This window comes from Cyprinus carpio, unplaced genomic scaffold, assembly GCF_018340385.1.
Source record: "Cyprinus carpio isolate SPL01 unplaced genomic scaffold, ASM1834038v1 S000006513, whole genome shotgun sequence".
NCBI lineage: Eukaryota > Metazoa > Chordata > Actinopteri > Cypriniformes > Cyprinidae > Cyprinus > Cyprinus carpio.
In genome coordinates, this window is record NW_024879181.1 from 215100 (window position 1) to 237485 (window position 22386).

At 34.4% G+C, this 22386-nt stretch overlaps 2 protein-coding genes across 2 annotated transcripts; both read right to left on the bottom strand.

Annotated features, from left to right (window-relative positions):
• Positions 1–3: 3 nt before the first annotated feature.
• Positions 4–3423, bottom strand: LOC109086980 (adhesion G protein-coupled receptor G3-like). The gene is made up of 4 exons (XM_042754409.1): positions 3301–3423; positions 2197–2293; positions 1773–2053; positions 4–416 (listed from the first exon to the last, which is right to left on the bottom strand). Exons 1-4 carry the CDS (start codon positions 3395–3397, stop codon positions 319–321), a joined length of 573 nt encoding a protein of 190 aa, XP_042610343.1. The 5' UTR covers positions 3398–3423; the 3' UTR covers positions 4–318.
• Positions 3424–3455: 32 nt separating this feature from the next.
• On the bottom strand, positions 3456–11155 carry LOC109049334 (adhesion G protein-coupled receptor G3-like). The gene is made up of 11 exons (XM_042754415.1): positions 11017–11155; positions 10709–10790; positions 7659–7886; positions 7356–7530; positions 7003–7147; positions 4516–4626; positions 4287–4412; positions 4153–4189; positions 3953–4053; positions 3754–3872; positions 3456–3588 (listed from the first exon to the last, which is right to left on the bottom strand). Exons 2-11 carry the CDS (start codon positions 10788–10790, stop codon positions 3456–3458), a joined length of 1257 nt encoding a protein of 418 aa, XP_042610349.1. The 5' UTR covers positions 11017–11155.
• Positions 11156–22386: the final 11231 nt, after the last annotated feature.

Genomic DNA, 22386 nt, shown 5'->3' on the forward strand with positions numbered 1-22386 from the left:
ATTATTTAATTATTATTGAATTCATTAACACAAATAATAGAACAACTGCGCATTTACCATTTTTATTTACAAATCACAGCTTTCAATATTTTTATTAGATATGACAAGTAGGTTTAAGATTAGATATGTTAGATCATAGATTAAGGTTTTAGTAAGGTTTTTTTTGGATGTACTGTTATTATTGCAAAGGAAGTTCTCATGCTAAAATAATAAAATAAAAATTTTACTGAACAGCCCATTATGAAATGTACTTAATAATTTTTTTGGTTTCATGTTGTGGTAGGTGTCGTTTTAGTAAGAAAACTGCACGAGATGAGCTTATTTGGAGGTGTCCAGAGTGGATTTAGTCTTGGAATAAGGTGATTGCTCTCTGTTTTTCCTCGCTGAAGCACACATCCACACAAAGATGTAAAACCCTGTAAACAGACAAACATGATGTTTCAGTCCACCATTGTTTAGTTTTCAAAAAGTTTTCATTCCCCTTTTCTCTAGTGTTTACTGTCACTGTATTCTTCTACTTGTGGTTGTAACAGGAAAACAAACAACCCTTACTGTTGTTTTTCACATCCTCCTAATTGTGACTTCATAATTAGACTTGTGTTGACTTTGGTAGCAGTAAAATATGCTAGAGTTTCGCATAATGACGTATCTTTGTGATGTGACTAATATTTCTGCCTCATTTCTTCCCCTGGTTTTGTTCACCTGACCAGAACAAACCAACGAAGATCACATCACTTTGTCTTCCATGACGTTCTTGACTTGAAACACACCTCTTTTTATGACGGGTATTAAAATTACTGTTTTTTTTTTTTTTTTTTTTTGTTTTGTGGGGGGGGGGGGGGGTATTAAGTAGTTTGGTGTAATATTTTAGCGAAACTTCTTATTAATTTTTGAAAAGTCAAATCCAAGTCATGTGGTTTGACAAACAAGATCATGTGGTACAACCAACATGCAGGAAAATAAAAAATAAAAATAAACCGGGAAATTATATCATAGAGGACTATCTGAAGACTTATCATAGTCATGAATTTATAATTAATACAATTTCTAAAAAAGCATTTTACATTGAAAAATGTTGTTAACTTGTAAATTCAAATTTACTTAAGATGCAAGGCAAATAGTTTATACATTGTACCCAATGGTTAGAGTCAAATTTAAATTTAAACTTGTATTGAAAAACCATTTGAAACCATTAACAGTGTCAAGGTCCATAAAAGGTATGAAAGACATCTTCAGAATACGCCATCTGCCATCAGAAGCATGAAAACAAAAATAACGACTTTTTCCAATAATTCTCCTCTGTGTCTCTCCATATCACCATATGCTGTGTATGCTCTTCTGTATCATCCGTGCCTCAAGGATGCACTCTTTCTACGTGTATTTAGATTTAATTTGAAATAAAACAATGCATCCTTGTGTTCCCGTCACTTCATATAACCCAGATTGCACGTCTGATGGCAGATGGATATTCTGACGACGACTTTCATACCTTTTATGGACCTTGACACTGTTATTTACTTGGCAGTCTATGGGACAGTCTCAAGTCTCCAGGTTTTCATCCAAAATATCTTAAATTGTGTTCCGAAGACGAACTGAGCTTTTAAGGGTTTGGAACGATATGGGGGTAAGTGATTAATGACAAAATTTACATTTTGGGGTGGAGTATCCCTTTAAGAATACTGTACACTTCTGAGAAATTGGCATGGATTTTATCATAAACTCTCTAGTATGTCATCAACCCACATATTCTCTCTTGAACCGAGTAAACCTACCTTGCATTGAGTTTAAGATGCAGAATAGGTAGAGTATTGGGTAGTTGATATATCCAAAGCTGAAGAAGATCAAACCCCATGTTGTACCCTGCAGACACATGAGGCCCAGCACGGTGCCAGCATCCTTCCAAACTGGCGTCTTGTTATGCTTGTTGCCCACATGTCGTAGCTTAAAGATCTGTCTGGACACCGTGACTAGGATTCCTAAGTTGAACAGGAATATGATGGAGAAGTAGGAAATGTTCACGCCATACAGGACGGAAGTGTCTTTGATCCAGCAACTGTATTGGATGAAAGACATTTTTACAATGTGAGCAGCCTGAACATCATATGTACATTTGACTGTGATTGACTGGCAAAGAGTGCTACATAATTGAACAACATTTGTCTGTATCTAATGCAAAGTTACAATGTGAAGACTTACATCTGATTTGTTGCATTCGTGTCAGATAATGCCGTCTCCTGGATCCCATAAATGTTATTAGCTGACAGCAAGCCTCCAGCAATAACAGCAGGGACTCCTGTCAAGAGGACAAGATCACACGTTTTTGTTATTGTTTTTTTTTTATTATTTTTGTTTTTACCTTAATGTTGTTCCAAACCTGTATGACATGTAAATATATTTTGAAGAATGTTTCAACTGTCCTTTTAATAGGCAACTTTGTAATCTTTTTGACAAAAAAAACTTTGAAACAATTTGAATTGTGAAAAACACTATACAAATAAATTTGTCTTGACTTCACTTGACCAGCGGTTTATAGAATTAATGGATGGGTGAAAAGTGAGACATTTTTCAAAATATCTTCTCTTGTGTTCTGTTTTGAGTTGAAATACATTTTGGGAATCACAGCAAAAGTTAAAGTTAACTGAACACAAGTAATCAACACAGATCCAGCCCGCCTGTTAACGTCTTGTGCAAAAAGCTGCACATTTTAAGTCTCGCTATCCATAATATTTCTTTCTCCAGAAAAAATGTGGTCTCGTATATGAATCAGGAGAGAAATGTGCACAGATCAAGCCTGGGAGACAACAACAGGGGATAGATTTTTTTTTTCCCTGAAGGAGCATTATTATGGATTAAAGACTGGTATTTTGGCTTGAAGCGATGCATTAAACACCTTAATAATGGAATTTGTTTATAAGAAACACAAAGATTTTTTTGTTTCACACTGTGTTAGATAATGGACTGGAGTGGTGTGGATTACTTGTGTATTATTGACATGTTTTATCAGCTGTTTGGACTCTCATTTTTGATGGCACCCATTCACTGCAGAGGATCAAGTGATGTAATTCTAAATTTTCTCCATATGTGTTCCGATGAAGAACAAAAGTCATCTACATCTTGGATAGCTTGAGGGTGAGTAAATTTTCAGCACTTTTTTACTTACTTTAGGGTGAACTATTCCTTTAAATTTCATTTTGAGATTCAAATTTTACGTTACGTGAAGCATCCCTTTAATGCATCCTGCATGTCTATTTTGGCTGCTATGGTTTTTTATGTTGTTATGCATTTTATCTAGATGCTCACCCCATCCGATCAGGGACAACTTGACCATGTAGTGTCTGATGTGAATGTTGAACACTCTGATGAGAAGAAGGTAGAGGTGCAAGGCTTCAATAGCCATCCAGGTGAAAGAACACAGCAGGCTGTAGTGCAGTAGTCTCACAGCAATTTAAAAACATTCACACTTCTTTTTCTGACAGTGTGGCGCCCCACTCGCTGAGCATGAAGCTCAGGTTGAGGAGAAACAGAGCGCCGCTCAAAACAACCCCCAAAGACACGTGGATGCTGCTGGACACTTCTGCCCTTGCATTACTGCAAAAACACACACAATCTTTATTGAAAACTCTGGGCATAAATGGATGCAAAAGAAGCATCGTTGGCTTTGATGAGTCACATTTCACAGTTTTTATATCAACAACAATGTGAATCAAAGCAGAGATTATATACTGGTTTATATGAAAACAGAAGGAACAGCACCTGTTGAAAATGAACGACAAGACAGTAGAGGCAGAAAAGAACGCAGACAGACCGCAGCCTATGTAGCTGATGTACGACAAGATTTCCCAATGCTTTCCATCAATGTTTTTCACCTCAGTCTAGAGTTTGGGAGAGATAAAGGAAGATAAAGGAACCTTACTCGTTTAGTATTGACCTGAATGAATGGCTTAGTACTCACTAGAAGCAAAGCAAAAGGGGTCATATGGTCACAGAGGCACTCCACAACATCATCACTGGTTATGTTGGTGAGACAGCCGTCTGGTTTCCAGGTTCTGCTTCCTATTTAACAGTAAATTGGTTTAGTACTCACAGCATTAAAGGACATATGTGCCACATATAAGATCATCGTTTATTGAAAACCATTAACCATTACTGTACCTTTTTCATCATAGAACTGACAGGACAGGTTGTAGTCCTTTAGATATAAATACAAAAACAGAAATAAATAATTAGCAGGATATTTTTAGGCAATTTGCAAATATTTTAAATTGTATTTTTCAAGTTACACTTACATTTGTGATCTTTGTGTAGTTAAATTTGAATTTCATTTTAAGTGGATTGTTCAAATTTTTAATGTCACATCCAGGGACTTCAATCCGTATGACTTTAGAGATAAAAATTTTATTTTTCTCTTTAAGCTGTAAAAAAGACCATAGGCTGATTTGCTTACTGTAAACTTGAGAAACTGTGGGACACACTGGACAGAACAATAGAAACATTAAGAGTGGGTGTGATTTGAACCTTAAAGTGCTGATCAGAATAGTAGGCAACTATGCCAGTTGTGGTCTGGTTCACATTTCTGAAAGGCTCAATCGGGATCTGTATATCAGTTTCATTATCAGAATTTAATACCTTAAAAGCAAAAAAATAAAAAATAAAAAGTCAGCATCTTTTACATTCTTATTTATAATACATTTATATATGATCTACATTGTTTAGAAGTATCAAAAAATGAAGCTGTAACCAGTTGTTATCAAAAACCTGCTGTAAGAAGTTTCTTTTTAGGAATATCACCCATAAAATACAGTGGCATGATTCAGCCAGGACATTCAATCCCTTTAAAATTGGGATGGAAAAGATGGCAGGTTCAGGTTAAAGGGAATGGAATTTCCATTTTTTCATTTAAATAATATGATTTGAGTTAATAAATTAAATATAGCCTAAAGCAGCAATAACACTATGCATTACATCAAATGTCATTCCTGTCTGAGAGAGCGCATTTAAGAGGCATTGGTCTGTGATAGCCAATAACTGCTTGTTATGATTAATGTAGTTATATTACTTCACACAATTTTATCATTCTTTCATATTATGGAAATGACCCAAAATCTGGCCTTCAAGGGTTTGCACCTTTACAAACAAGGGGCTACATAATTATGCTGAAGTTAAAAAATGTTGAAGTGATCATGCATTTTATGGCAAAGGTGTATAAAGAGGACTTTATCTTCAAATAGACAGGCATATTGTAAAGAGACCAGCAATTTATGAGAGCTGCCACTATGCAAGAATACTTCCAAAGACTTATATAGCAAGACAGTGTAGTTGTTTTATTACTGTGGTTTTTTTAACACATGTTGTGATTGTTGTTATAATTGTCTTTACCCCCTGACACACTTGTAATTTAGTAGTGGGGTTAGCACCGTATTTTACCTGCGGTTATGAGGTGTTAACCCCGCTTTGCGGTGCCAGACTTGAAAAATGTGAAATCAAGTGATGTTCGAATGTTCATAATCACAATATGGCATGTCTTTTAAACTAAGTCTTGACTTCTAAATAAATGAGCCAAACGATAGTTGACAAAGTCACTTCAGTTGCTGTTAGAAGCTCAGATTCCCAAAGAAATGATAGAATGTGTCTCCATCAGCTCCCTATATGCTATAAATCAGTACAGCTGTGTTTGAATTGCTGATATGCTACGCTGTGCAGAACAATTGTCATCCCACTTGAAGCAGTATATGCTATATATTATTTTGGTTTAGTTCTTTTTATGGATATGCTATTTTGTTGATGCACATTGCAAGACGTCTGATTTTTGATGTGTAGATTTGAGCAACGCAAAGTTGATTCTGTGCTTACTTGATCTAATATTTTATGTTTTTTAAAATGTTGTAGATTTAAGTAGCAAATGAGAATTGATACAATTAATGAATATATTTTGAGACAAAGGTCTTCTTTATGATTTTCAGTTTTGTTTAAGATAATAAAAGCAACAGTTTTTCAATAACTAAGTAATATGTAAAAATATGGTATTTGGGGTAAAAAGCACCCCTGCTGTTGGGGCTAAAGGCGCACAGTAATAGATGCCTGACTTTTCAGTTTGTTGACATGACATGGTAAGATTCAGATGCTAAATATCATATATTATGTTGGGTGTCCATATTAGAGACAATTACCATGTTTAGAATGAAACCATCATATTTAAAAACATGATATTAATCATGTCATATAATAAAATATAATTTGTTGTTACTACTGTAAACATATATTAAATTATTATTGGATCTCCTTTAATACTTTCCGAATCTTTACTTATTAAAATGCTCCATTAATGTCCAGTACAGTGTAGCTATGTATGTATTTTTTCTGCAATTATACATTTTAGGTGCAGTGAATAGCACAATTTTTCTTAAGGTGCACTTTTAGCCCCGCTGTACCCTACTAACATACTGGGGTCCTAATGGAGACCTTCTTTGAAACGGGCTACTGGGACCGACGTTACTGACAGCAACAATTTAAATGTAACAGTGAGCACTTTTTTTTAAATGATATCTGATTGAAAGAAACAACATTTATGATACAGTTCATGTCATGTTTTACTGAAAATTTCAAAAAGTTTTTTTTAGATTTTGGTATTTCGCCTTTTAAATAGAAAAGAGTTGGTCTTACATGACCAAAATAGCTTGCTCGAAAGGCATTGCCAATATGGCTGCCCGCGCCGAGTGAACTGACTTTCCTTGAAAGGCAAGTACAATTGTATTTTTGTGAGATTTTTTAAATGTTTTTTTTTTTTACTTCAAACCAAAGTTTATAATGATACGATTCACCTCAGAGCTGCTTAGTTTGCTTAATGCTTGAATTTTTTTAAAGTCCCTATTGACAAAAATGAAAATGAAAAATATTTCCAAGGGCACTTCTGGTGTTGCAGAAATCACTTACAGCAGTTTAGTAGCTTACAGAATTATGTCAGCTTGGACTTTTGACATATAAAGTATGGGGCAAGAATCTTACGGTTGGAGTGGCGATTGTTAGAAAATCATCTGTCGTGCTTAAATTCATCTTAACCACAGTCATGGAAAGATCCTCATGATAGTAATTCTTGGATTCCCCCGAAATATTCAGATTTATAATGTTGTGGATGGCTTTCTTTTCCACTCTGCACAAAGGGGAGATAAACATGAAACAAAAAAAGGCAAAAAAGTCTAAGCAGTGCTTCCAACCCTGCTTTTGGAGACCGCCAAAAAACGGCACATTTTCTAATCAAACACACCTGATTTATTGTTAGGTGCTTCTTAAAAAAGAGTTTGGTTTGGATGAATTTAATGTAAAATAAAAGACTTGTGCATTTTAAAATCTATATTTACCTAATGTAGGTATCCAAAACAGTTTCATTGACGAATGGATCTTCACACATTCTTTTAATACTGAGAATGTTTCTCATGTCTTGTGGCATATTCATTTGTTTCTCTTTCATTTTCAGGAGATTACTTATGTCATCAGGCAAGCATTCTACCACAGTACAGTTGCATGATGTTTGATCTACAGTTATAGATGAAAGGAAAAGTTAATGTTCTGAGAACCACCAAGTTATCATACTCAGTGCACGTTTCTTATAAAGCTGTTGTGTAACTGGTTAAATTTAATGGAAGAAAATAATATTTACTTACCTATACTGAAGTCAACTGTTGTGTTACTCCTAGAATTTATTTTCAGGTTCAGTGTTTCTGTTTGTGTGAAGTTTTTGTTTGGGAAGAAATCATGGTAGGAGCACTCAATATAACACGGATTTCTTGTTGAATTACAGAGTAACTCTCCCACAGTGTCCAAAACAGTAAAGTTGGATTGTTCAAGTGAGATTCTCATCTCCATTGTCTTATTTATCAGTTTTAGATGTGCTTGACATGACAAAAGGAAAATACACAATTACACAGTGAAATGTAAGTGTTAAAAAGAGCTTTAAGTTCTGTTGATAAGTTAAAAAGAGATGTAAGTTCTGTTTGTAGGGGAGACCGGGGCTAGTTGTCACATGGGGAATTTGTCATTAGGGTTATCTGTCTGTAAAGGGGGGGGTTTGCCTATGTATTTTTTACACAACACTTCAGCCTGTGATTCTTATTAAGTGGCGGGCCATGTTCAGGATTCCTTGCCCTAGCAAAGTCTCTGACAATCTGATATTTTGTACTTCTATAGACTCCAGGAAGTGTGTGGTTTAGGAAATGGTGGCTCTTGAGACTAAAGGGGTCCTGATCATTAAATTTTTGGTTTAACACCCAATTCTTCACCTAAATTCTTAAAGTTTTTTTGCTATTAATTTCTTTTATTCTCAATCCGGTCCTTTTTTTTTTCAGTGAACATTTCTTATCCAATTGCCAGACCTTAATTTTGCAGTGTCTATAGTCCATTCCTTCTCATGGGCATTTTATCATTTTTGACTTTTCAGTGTGTTAACTCTCTTTTTTGGTCCATTTTACTAAATAATTATGCACATCTAAATATAAAAGGTTTTTCACTTTCAACCATTGTTAACAATTATATCACTTTATATGACAGTATACAAAATGAATACTATTAATTAAGATTAATGTGGTTCATAATTGGATATAAATGGAAATGGATTAAAAAAAATATAAGCAAAATATTGACTTGCCTAATCATTATGCAAACACTGTATATCACACTGGCAAGGACAAGAGTATCACTCATAAATGTCAGGATGGAATGGGAATAGGTCACAGGTTGTTACAGTTTTACAGAATGCAATTTTATAAAACATTTATATTATATTTATAAAAATTAATCTTTTGGTTACATTTTATAATACATTTTTATAATACTGTTATATATATATATAATATATATATATATATATATATATATATATATATATATATATATATATATATATATATATTAAAGACTGCCATTTAACATCTATTATAGGATTTTCATATATATATAGATGAAAATCCTATAATAGATGTTAAATGGCAGTCTTTAACAAAATTTGAGTTCCAAAATAATGCTACCTAAAAGAACTATTCAATGATGTCAGAAGCCTGAGGACCAGCATCGGTCTCCCCAGTATTTACAGTCATGGCCAAAAGTTTTGACATAAATTTTGTGTTTTGCAAGGTTTGCTGCTTCAGTATTTGTAGGTTACCTTTCCACATGTTTCCACAGCATACTAAAAAACAGTGATAAGCGTATAAGTTTTATTGGCAAAAAATATAATGAGTCAATATTTTGGTGTTAACACTTGTTCATCATAACCTCTGCAATTCGCTCTGGCATGCTGGATATTAGCTTCTGGGCCAAATCCTGACTGATGGCGATCCATTCTTGCCTTATTAGTTGATCACAATTTGTGGGCTTCTGCTTGTCCACTCACCTTTTGAGGACTGACTACAGATTCTCTATGGGATTGAGATCTGGGAAGTTGCCTGGCCACAGATCCAAAATGACAATGTAATGATCTTCGAGCCACTTCTTTCTCACTCTTGCTTTGTGACATGGTGCTCCATCATGCTGGAAAATGCATGGATCATCACCAAATTGCTCATGGATCACTGGAAGAAGTCACTCTTGCAGGACGTTTTGATACCATTCTTTATTCATGGCAGTGTTTTTGGGCAGAATTATGAGAGAGCCCACTCCCTTGGTTAAAAAAAGCAACCCCACACATGGATGGTCACAGGATTCTTCACTGCTGGCACAACACATGACTTATGGGTATCGTTCACCTTTGCTTCTCCGAATGATCGATTTTTCCAGATGTCCCAAAACAGTCGGAAGGGAGCTTCATCAGGGAAAAATATCTTTGCACCAGTCTTCTACTGTCCAGTCCTTTTCCCTCATGCAGAATTTCAGTCTGTCCATGATGTTGTATCTTGGAGGGAAGTGGCTTTTTTGCTGCCCTTCTTGACACCAGGCAGTTTTCCAAAAGTCTTGGCCTCACTGTGCATGCAGAACACTCTCCTTGAAGTTCTTGATGATCCGGTAAAAATGGTTCTTTCAGGTGCAATATTTCTTTGTAGCAATTTCCTTGCATGTGAGGACAATTTGATGCAATGCAATGATGGCTGTAGTGTTTCTCTGGAGGTAACCATTGCTAACAAGAACACAATGATTGGAAGCGTTTCTTCCCTCCCTTTTACAGCAACCACTCTGCTCTTACAATCTAATTAGTATGATAGTGATTTTACCTGACTAATACTCATTCACACTTTCACATGTGCTGCTGATATGATTTATTAATTAATTTATTTTTATTTTTTGTTAAAAGTCATTTTTTTTGGGCCGATAAACTTTTAGCAATTATTTAAAAATGCGATCTGATCACTCTACACAATAATCTAGAAACAATGTAAATGAACACCACAACAGCTTGAGCAGCACACTTTGCAAAACACAAAATGTCACTGCCTAAACTTTTGGCCATGACTGTATATAAAAAAAAAATCGACCTATTTACTTTATGAGATTGTCCATGGAAATTGTATGCAAATATTGTCCTTATTAGAACAAAACCAAAGTATCAAAGTACAAATTTCAGAATACAAGGAAATTTAAATAAAGTATTTCTTATTTCAGGAAGAGGGATTTAATCCATTTATTACCTCTTTGAGTTTTAGTAATCATTTGTAGTTAAACTAGCAATGGGAATCAATTTCATATCAATTTTATTTTTTACAAGAAGGTAAGTGATTTTAATAGTTACCCCGGTTACATTCTCCACCATTCGGACCATAAATCATGATCAGAAGTAGAAGAAGTATAATATCTTCAGCTTTCTGGGACATCTTAGGATTTATGGAGGTAAGAATACATTTTTTATGAATAATAATATATATATTTTTGCAAATATCTTTGTTCATTTAGAAAAATACCCCAAAATGAATCATTTTACAACATTTTTAATACAACACAATATATTAACAACATTTTCATCTCTGTTAGTAACTTAATTATAAGAACTGAAAATTCTCAAAATGAAAACTCAGAATGATCCTAAAAGAATGTACTTACCTTTCTGTTTTCCTAGCAGGTTTAAGTGGTGGCAGCTCTGTATAGATGGTTCAGAACTCAAACTGAGAGTTTATTATCAGCCATATTCAAATTTTATGGATTCTGATAAATCCAGTTAGCTCCAATGACAGCAGAGCACAACGACAAGCCTTATCAGCACTTTCTATATGACTATCATGACCATATTATGATGTTTGGGACTTTTACTGACTAGAACAGACTAAAGACGACTGGTCTTCAACGAGCCCAAAAGAGCCCACCTCTCTTTATCTCCTTGCACTGGCTACCGGATGCGGCTCGCATCAAGTTCAAGACATTGATGCTTGCATATACTGTAGAACAGCCACAGGCTCAACACCCGCCTACTTCCACTCACTACTACAAAACAACATCTCCTCCAGAATTCTGAGATCCGCTAGTGAGCGACGCCCTCGTGATACCATCACAGAGAGGCTCAAAATCACTTTCCAGAACATTCCCTTTCACCATTCCTGGCTGGTGGAATAATCTTCCCACCCCTTTCCGGAATGCTGAATCCCTGACAATTTTCAAGCAGCAGCTGAAAACTCATCTCTTTCGAAGCTACTTTCTCTTTATTCATTCCTTCTCTTTCTAGCTTGTACTTATTTGAACAATGCCTAAAACTTGGTATTACAAGCACTTCCTGTGTCTGTTTGCCTCTTTAAGAAGAATTGCTTTATGTGTCCCCCAATTGTAAGTCGCTTTGGATAAAAGCGTCTGCAAAATGACTAAATGTAAATGTAAATGTGTAAGAGTCCATCAATTAACGTTTTATGATGTTCAAGAGGTATGGAAAAAACAAATCAAACATTAAGGCATTTTATATTAAGCCACTGCTTCTGGCCGCAATACCAGTCCATAATCCATAATAACACTTCATCCAGTGAATATGACCATTCCCTGTTGTCCTCTCACAACAACATCCACAACATATTAGTTTAGTACATTTTTGGACTGTTTTCACTTGTAAACGGTTCACTCCTGATTCAGACTAGATGTTGTTTTTATTGGAGAAAGCAATATTATGGATAGAGGAATCACATTTTAGCATTTAGTGGATTCCTTACATTAGTTGCAGACTACTGTGATAGCTGTTTGGGCTCTCATTCTGACATCACTTCAGAGGATCCATTGGTGAACAAGTGATGTAATGCAGTGAATTTCTTCAAATCTGTTCAGTTGAAGACACAAACACATCTTGGATGGCCTGAGGGTAGACAAATTATTTTAAAAGCAAACATTTAATTGTGATTAGATAGTTGAGAGATTTATTGACCACCACTGGATCACCAGAACTTGTCATTGGTTGGTGGTTTAATAGAGATGGTAGAGTTAATCCTGGTCTGGGGTTTGGATATGCAAGAAGAATAAGAAGAAGAAGAAGAAGAAGAAAACACTTTCCACTGTTTTTGTGACTCTGCTTGTTTTGTGTGCCCTAAATTAGTCGCGGAATATACAGATTGTGTCTCTTGACCTTATCAGGTTGGGTCTACCACCTAGAGTTGCTTGCAAACTGCAGGTTATTCTGGTTAACAAACACCCACTTAGACAGGAAGACTGTCAGACTAAAAAAAAAAAAGAAGCTATTTGTACTTCTAGTGTTGTATGCAGTATGCATTAGACATTTAGTACACAGACTGTGAGTGGCCTGAGGATGTGATGTCTGAGACTAAGATATGGGCTAAATTCAGACTAGCATATTTGTCTTACTAGTTCTGTCATTGTAAGAGTACAAGTATGCTGTTCCAAAGTCAGTGTAATTTTTGTGAGTAAATATTGTTATGGGAGGTGATCTTTCTGGTATCCCATCTTGATGGTCAAAAAATAAATCATTTGAATTTTTTTTCTTCCAGGAAAAAATATGTTGGTAATTATTGATTAGAATGTTTCCAATGCAAATTGTTATTGGCAATATTTGAATGAATTTGCATATGGCCTTTTGGTTACTTGGGAAATAATTCTGTCATCTACACTGTTATGTAAGCTACCCTTGTATCAATCAAAATATGGCTTTCTTTTCTGTAGATACTTGATATGAAAATACTCCCTAATGTCACCCCAGATGTGTACGACTTTCTTATTCAAATAAAACACAACTGAAAAGAATACATTTCTACAGTAGTGTAAGTGATTATAGGTCCTGAAATGATGATGCTCCAAAAAACACACACTTGCCAGTCGTGATGGTAATAAAAGCCCCAGTGTTAGGTCTAAAAAATATGAACATTTTAAACCTATTAACTACAGGTGCTGGTCATATAATTAGAATATCATCAAAAAGTTTTGTGTTAAAATGTGAGAGACTAAGCTCTTTAAATTTTGTTAAATTATTTCTGTTGTTGTTTTTCCCAAAGATATGTTAGAAATCAAATTGTGCAACCTAGAAGTAATAAATAAATAAAGCAAAATAAGGTGAAAACAAATGAGTGGAACACTGGCATGGACTGTGGCAATAATTGAATGATAGACGTCATTAGTGCAATCTAGTGGCTGGTAAAGGGAACCACATCTTCTTACATTGTTTGAACATTGTTTGAAATGAACTATTTTTTTTCGCTTTAAAACAGATCTCTTCAGATCATGTCGTAAAGATTTAAGGGTTACCTCACATGGCTTAGCAAGCTAGAAAGTGTCACCTTACCAGCAGCAAGAATATTAGAGAAAAAAAGATAACATCAAGCCATAAATACACAATAAAACAGTGAATATGTTTCACATAAACAGAAAAGTTTTCTAATAATTAGAATATCATCAAGAAGTTGATTTCACTAATTCCATTCAAAAAGTGAAACTTGTTTATTATATTCAATTCGTTACACACAGACTGATATATTTCAAATGTTTATTCCTTTTAATTTTGATGATTATAACTGACAACTAAGGAAATCCCAAATTCAGTATCTCAGAAAATTAGAATATTGTGAAAAGGTTCAATATTGAAGACACCTGGTGCCACCTTCTAATCAGCTAATTAACTCAAAACATCTGTGAAGGCCTTTAAATGGTCTCTCAGTCTAGTTATGTAGGCTACACAATCATGGGGAAGACTGCTGACTTGACAGTTGTCCCAAAGACGACCATTGACACCTTGCACAAGGAGGGCAGACACAAAAGGTCATTGCAAAAGAATCGACTAAAGAATCGACTAAAAACACATCGCTTCCATCTTTATTTTACCCTCTAAATCTAGCACTCTCTATTCTAATTCTATTCTTAAAAAAACATGCCCCTTTTAGACTTGCACTATTTATTTACTAACAGGTTATTTTCTTAAAAAAAAAAAAAAAACACTAGCTTCTGTAATCTTTTTGTATTCTATCTATTTGTTTTTTTCTTTATTTATTTATTATATCAAAACCAAAAAAGGCCTATACACTAACTTGCTCTATTCTTTTCCTATTCTATCTTTTTGTTTGTTTTCTTTTTATTTATTATATGATTTAAAAAAACCTTGCTACCTGTACTGTGTTAAGCTTACTGAGACTTGTTATAGCACTTGTATACCATTGCTCTTTTGTTGATTTCGATTGCTTCCATTGTCCTCAATTGTAACTCGCTTTGGATAAAAGCGTCTGCTAAATGACTAAATGTAAATTCAGTGAATATTCAGTCAAATCCTAATTTTTTTTTTTTTTTTTTTTTTTTTTTTTTTTTTTTTTTGCATTAGTTGGGATATGTAAAAAAAAAAACTGTCACAAAATTTGAGTCCAAACATAGTACGGTTCGAGGAAGAAATTGAATAACATCATCTCTGTCATGACTGTTTGCATGTTGGTGTTTTGACATTTAGATATCTCTCGTTTTCCATATATGGCAAATATTCTGATAAAAAAGTTTTACATGGGCATACTAACATATCTGTCGAATGCAGTGTCAGATGCAGCAGACATGTCAAGCAGTTTGAGGACAGATGATGTTGAGGTACAGCTCACCAGTTGTAGTGTTACCCAAACCTGCTTTATTGTGGTAGACATGTTTTGTGTACCTACAGTTTTAAAATCATGTCAGAACCCATGGTTTACAGTGAATTTATAAAAGCTAAGGGGCGTTGTTAGGCATACGCGAATTTTAGCTTCATGTTTAAATTATTTTATTTTCATCACCAATCAACATCATTCTACATTTTATATTGTAGGTATATTGTACAAAGCAACTTAAATTGCATCAGTGTTATACATTTTATCAGTTTATGCATTCGCTGCAATCAAACCCATGTTGATGCCATTGCTAGTGCCATGTTGTACTGTTTGAGCTACAGTAACACTTGTTAATATGTACTGGCAATATTTTGTGTTGCTACTGGACTCAACAGACCCACACATCAACTAAGCATTTTAAACTTGACTTTACTGTTAAATGTAAAAAAAAAAAAAAAAAAAAAAAAAAAGTGCATTTACAATTTTGTATTAGAATCCATTATTTTTTTAATTTAACACTTAATGAAACATACAATTTAACTAAATGTACAGTATAGAAAAAAGGTAGGTTACACATTACCTGTTTTCTGATTTACTATGAATTGCATGAAGGAAATACTTAGCAATGCACATCTGTACTGTGAATATAGTGAAACGCCTCTAAAGATTGAAGTGTTCTTCAAGATTGAAATGTTATTTTTGAACCCCACTCATTTTTTATATCGTATAGTCAAAACAGTTTGTCTGATAATAGTTCAAAAAAATATTATATTTTGTGTTCTGCAGAAGAAAGTCAGTCACACAGATTTGGAACAAATGAAAATGATGGCAAAGTATCCAAAATCGCCCCATACCCTGATTCACTATTCCCCACATTAGTCCAGTGAGTAAATAAAAATGAGTAGTGAATTCAGACAGTGACGTTGCATTCAAATATGAAGTATGTACTATATAGTATGCAAAAAACAGTATTTGGATGTTTTTAGTTTGTTTGAAATGTGACAGCAGTTTGATTTCACTTTAAATATTTGGGGGCTTTCCAGTGTATTACAGGTATTCTCTAGCCATTGAGTGTATATCAGTGGTGCACTTGTTATTGTGATGCGTTGTGGGATTGAATGAGCACTGTGGTTTTAGAAACCACAACAAAAGGCTGTCCCCCTTGAAATGGTACACTGTATTCCACCCTATTTTTATCATGAGAGCGGGTTCGGTGATTTTGTAACTTGAATTTGCGAGGCTTTCTTGTGTATTCACTCCCAGTTATTTTACCCTTATAAAAGCAGTATGTTATGCTGCTTTATATTGTAAACTGGTATTAGATATATTATTTTAATTCACTGTAATCATAAATGTACTAGTTTGTTGTGCAAATGGATTTATTGTTTACTGCACTTGTTATTCTTCTGGTTATTTACTTATAGCGGCTAATTAATCACTCATTAAAAGAAAACAGCTTACTTTTGCATTGCAAAAATGAAGGTGGATAAGGGTGTAGAGGGGATTTCAGACACAGCCAGAGTGTGGAATTGTTTCTCCTCTAGAGGCACCATATGGAATTAAAAAGAAAAAAGAAAAAAAAAAAAACTCATGCCATTTAACAAGCTTTGGTCATTTGGTTGATAAATGTTAGGCATTGGCTATTCCTTTTGTTTTTCATGATGAAGGTATCCACAGTGGATAAAGACTTGGAAAGAGCTTCATTCTTTTTGTCTGGCCTTGCTGTCCGACACATCCACAGAAAGATCGAAAACCCTGTCAACAATAAAGTTGATTGGCAAAGCAACTGGTACTTTCATATTGTACAACATCATGCATTTAGGCATATTTTTTTCTCTCTCTCTATTTTTTTTTTTTTTTTTTTACCCTTCAGTATGAGAGTAAACCTACCTTGCATTGTATTTGAGATGCAGAATACATAGAGTAATGGGTAGCTGGTATATCCAGAGCCAAGAAAAATCAAACCCCATGATGTACCCAGCAGACACATGAGGCCCAGCACTGTGCTGGCATCCTTCACTGGTATTTTCTTATGCTTGTTGTCCACTTTTTTTAGCTTAAAGATCTGTCTGGACACTGTGATTAGAACTACTGTGTTGAACAGGAATACGATGGTGAAGTAGGAAAGGTTTACGCCATACAGGATGAGAGGCTCTGTGATCCAGCAACTATACAACATATAATAAAAAATCCTGAAAGCTAAAGAAGAGCTAAAAGCAAGGTAAAAATGAAAAGGTTAAGTTATAATATGAGGACTCACACTGGATTTGTTGCATTCAAATTTGATAAGGTCACATTTCTGGCGCCATAGAATGGATGTGTGAGTTGCTGAACTGACAGCAAACTTCCAACAAGAACAGCAGGGACTCCTGTCAAGAGGAAAAGACTGCAGGATAAGCAAATCTACACTTCAATCATCATTTCTTAATGTTTATAGCATAATGTCTCTTTTTTTGACCTATTAAGTAATACTTAAAATGTAAACTCTCATTGTTACACTTTTTTTTTTCTTTAATTTGGTGATTTTCTGAGTTCCAAAAGACATGATAAAGGAAGTATAATTTATTCATTAGTGACACATACGCATCAGAGTCAAAAGCCAAGTTCGGACCTTTATTATGAAATAGAGATGCATATAAAATCTTGCAAAATTAGTTTTATTTGCCAAGAGTTTTTGTGACATTCATTCTAGTTTTGTGTCTAAAAGTGTTGAAAAAAAACAACAATAAAGATATATAGGCAGAATCTCCATTTATGATGCATCATATCTATAACACAAACTAATGAATGTCTGGTTGCTTTCATGTTCTTTACGTGTTTTTTTTTTTTTTTTTGTAACAAATAATAATACTGAAATAAAAATAAAATACTGCAATACTGGCCATTCTGTTACTGAATATGATGGCTTGTCCATAATAACCCTGAATAGTTAGGGAATACATGGTTCTCATCGCTCAAACTGCATTATTGGAGTCTGGACTTTCTAGAGGTTATCTAGATGGAAAAAGTTGGTACTAAACCCAAACAAAATCTTACTGAAAGTTAAATTATCTGACATATCAACCGCAAATTTCCCCCAAATTTGGATCACAAGTTTAGATGTTCCTTTGATTTTATAGCAGTTTTCTACATGGAAAGATTATTTCTGGCCATTGAACAAAAAAATACTTTTTAATCTCACAATTTCAACATTTTTTCTCAAGATTACGCTTTATATCGGACAGTTTGCAATTATAAACTGTAATTGTGAGTTTACACCTTTCAATCGTACTTTACTTTTTCCCTCAGAATTCTGAGTTTTACTTGCAATTCTTATTTTTTTTTTTTTTTTCTGCTTACGAAACTGTCACAGTACACAGGACAGAAATAAAATGAATTAAACTCAACTGTAATTGTAACTTTTATATCACATTTTTGTATTTTTTCACAAAATTGCAAGTTCATAATCTCACAATTCTGACTTTTCTTAGAATGGTGATGCTAACATTCATTGCATCAAATGAAATGATCTTACACAGCTTAGTCATCTTGATCAAAAGGATTCTCATGATATGAACACTTGAAAATATGACAAACGTTTAGGACATGGGTTTCAAACTCAATTCCTGGAGGGCCGGAGCCCTGTAGAGTTTAGACATAACCATAATTAAACATACGCTTACCCAACTAATTAAGTCCTTTCAGGCTTATTTGAAAACTACACGGTATGTGTGTTGGAGCAGAGTTAGAACAAAAGTCTCCAGGCTCCATCCCTACGGAATTGTGTTTGACACCCCTGGTTTAGGAGTTATGAGTGTGATTTCACAATTTTGGTCGCTGTAGCGCCCCTTATTGGCCGAGCGTCCTTGTATATTGAGTATGATGAGCGCTACCGAGTCCTTGTATATGACTATATGACTATATGACCTTACGGTTTGGTCTGGCTGATCAGTTTTATGGCGAAATAATAATTAAATCCTTACAATCGAGTTTTAAGCGTTTAAAACGTTTCACTCTTTAACCCCTATGTTACATAACGATGTCTCCATTGACTTACGAGTTGTTCTATGAGTCTATTTTGTATGTTACTGTACATTTAGTCTTGATACTCACCCCATCCGATCAAGGACAACTTGCCATGTAGTATTTGATGGTGAATGTTGAACACTCTGATGAGAAGAAGTTAAGGTGCATGGCTTCAATAGCCATCCAGGTGAAAGAACACAGCAGGCTGTAGTGTATTGTCACCAGCAATAAAACACACACTTCTTTCACTGTCATGTGGCGCCCCACTCGCTGACATGAAGCTCAGGTTGAGGAGAAACAGAGCGCCGCTCAGAGACACGTGGATGGCTGCTGGACACTTCTGACCTTGCGTTCCTGTTAACCCCTACATGAACTGTACTCTGTATTTTAATGGTGGTGGTTTTTTTCACATTTTTTGCCACCCATTGTACCTGCTTTAATAATAAATTTACATGCACATTGATTAAATGTAATGCAGATTACAGCACCTGTTGAAAATATGACAACAAGACAGAGCACAGAAAAGACTGCAGACAGACCGCAGCCTCACATAGCTGATGTATGACAAATTTCCCCAATGCTTTCCATCCAAGTTTTCCAACTCAAAACCTCTTCAGAGTGTGTAAGGAGGGACAAAAGAACTGTGGTAGTGAAGGAGGAAATTAAATAAAACCAATATCAGCACAGAATGGTTTCTGCTACCTTACACAGCTTATTATGAATGGCTCAGTAACTCACTAGAAGCCAGCAAAAGCCATCATATGGTTCACAGGAGCACTCCACAACGTCATCACTGATCTGAGTGGTGTTACAGCCATCATCCTTCCAGGTGTTATTTCCTACTACATATTCCATATTATTAATACATTTTAATGCAAAAAAAAAAAATAAAAAATAAAAAGAAAGAAAAAGACAAAAAAGAAAAGAAAAGAAAAAGGCACTCTCTTTCTTTTTTTCTGAGAGTGCACACAAATAATATTCAGTGAATAACTACAGTTGCAGTCAGTATTCCATATAGGACCACCTTTTATGCACCTTTACAGATTTCTTGTCCTTTTTGGAGCTTGACACACTACTGGAAAACACGTGCATGAAGATTATCCATTAATTTTTCTTATTTTCCACAGACAAAAAATTAAATAATTAAAAAATATCAGCATATAGATTAAAAACACGAAAAAAACACTCAGGTGCATACCAAATGTCTACCAGAGTTTTCATTTTTGAGTTAACTATTGTATCACTGTTTTTGTTTCCACCTACCTGTTTTCATCATAGTATTGGACAGGACTATATGTAGCTCTTTCTACAAATAATCAACACACGGAAAAAAAGAATTAACAGAATTTTTACCATGTTTTGGTGGACATTTTGAGAACATTAGAAAAGGTAAAAGCTTTACGGAGGAGAGGGTTTGTTGTAATTATTCACTTGGAAATGTATTATAATGGATTGGTCAATTCACAACTGTCACGCCCAAAAAACTTCAAAATCCGTATGACATCGGTGACATTATAGAAACATTCTTGCGTCTGCAAATACACCCAACCACAGACAACATGCAGGTTAATATAATAAAGACCAAAAGGGGTAAGAACTGGTCCAACAGATTTCTAAAACGAAAATGAAAAAGTTTTACATTAACTGCTGAATGGAATTGTAGTAGACTATTCCAAACTTTTTGCTTGTCATCAGAGACATTTTGGAAAGCCTCCACTGGGATCCATGTCTGTACACTTTGAGTTGCTTTATTAGAAACCTTAAATAAAATGAAAAAGAAATGAATTATGCAATTTTGGCTGTGTCATCTAACACTCAGAATTCTTAATTTGTTATAGATTTTTAGATGACCGTTTTAAAACGTGCCAAAAAAACTTGAGCTGCAAGCTGTTATATATTATCAGTGTCATCTTAAGAAAGTCCTTACAAAAGCTCATGTCATTTGTCTCTGGAATTGGGAGAAAGAGTCTTACTTTTGGGGAGCGTTGATTTTGTACATGACGCGTGTGTTCGGGACTGAGAGTTCATATTAACCACTCTTAATTAGCAAGACTCCATATAAATGGCAGTTCATTGATTGCTTCTTCGTTGTATTTATATAATGTTTGTCGTCATGCCTCTGTCTCTGCACTGCATATGAATGTCATTGAACAGGATACAACCAAATCAACACAAGATTCATAACAGTTTAGGTTTTTAAACAAAAGACTGATACCTATCGCAGTGCTTTGGAAGTTTCCGCCATTTTGAGGCTTTCCTGAGCATTGCATTACTTTTTTTGATCATTACCCCGTTACTGACTTGGAGCAAAAAACGTGTTGGAGCTTTCAGTTGCTCTGTTACAACACTCGTGTTGAACTCACATGCTGAATTTGGTACAAAAGCAAAGGGAGTAAAAAGACTGTAAGTAATCAGACACTCCATTTTTTCACCTAGGTCTGCGAGACGGTATGATGGTAAAAGATTTGTTAGTATTAACTGTTAATTGCACAAAGAAACAATCTTAAGGTTGATTTTAATTGTATTTATTGTCTATTTATTTTATTTTGTATTATTTGAATTGTTTAAGGAACATACAAATGAAAACAGATTAGCATGAAATTTGAAATATTAATTTGTGTAATGAACTACTCTACCAGTCAAACATTTTGGAATAAGTTAAGGGTTCATAATGTTTTTTTGAAAGAAGTCTTTTATGCCTCACCAAGGCTGCTTTTTTATCAAGAATTTCAGTAAAAACAATAATACTGTAAAATAAACTTACAGATTTAAAATACTGCTTTCTATTTTAATATATTTTAAAATAAAATGTATTTTAATCCTGTGATGTTCGTCAGATATTACTTCTCTGTCTTTAGTGTCACAGATCCTTCATGTGACATTTGAAGTGGAAAATCTGTTGTAACATTATAAATATCTTTACTGTAATTTTGATCAATTAATGTTCCTCACTAATAAAACTATTGAATTATTATTTTTTTCTTATAACTTGTAGCACAAACTTTTGATGGTCGTGTGTCTTGGTTTGCCAAACAAGAGGACTTAAATAAAATAAATACCATTTAAATAATAGATAAAATAATTTTAATAATCAAATATTTTAAGATTTAGGATTGAATCATTAATCCTACTGCCCCCGCTGCGGTTTCCACAACTCAATTTTTAATATATGGTATTAAATCAATAAAGACATCCTTAGTGGAGCTTTTAAGAGACTTTCTTTCGAAAAACATAAACAAAAAAAATTTAAAAAATTTAAAAAAAAAAACATTTTGATCAGTATGTGTTTACAAATAGTTGATCATGAACATGCAGACTTATACAAATAAATTTCTTCATGGTTGATGGGAACGGATCTTTGTCTAATACATCTCTCTCACTCAGAGCACAAAACCAGGCCCTGGCGGGCGGCCGCCACACAGACGCA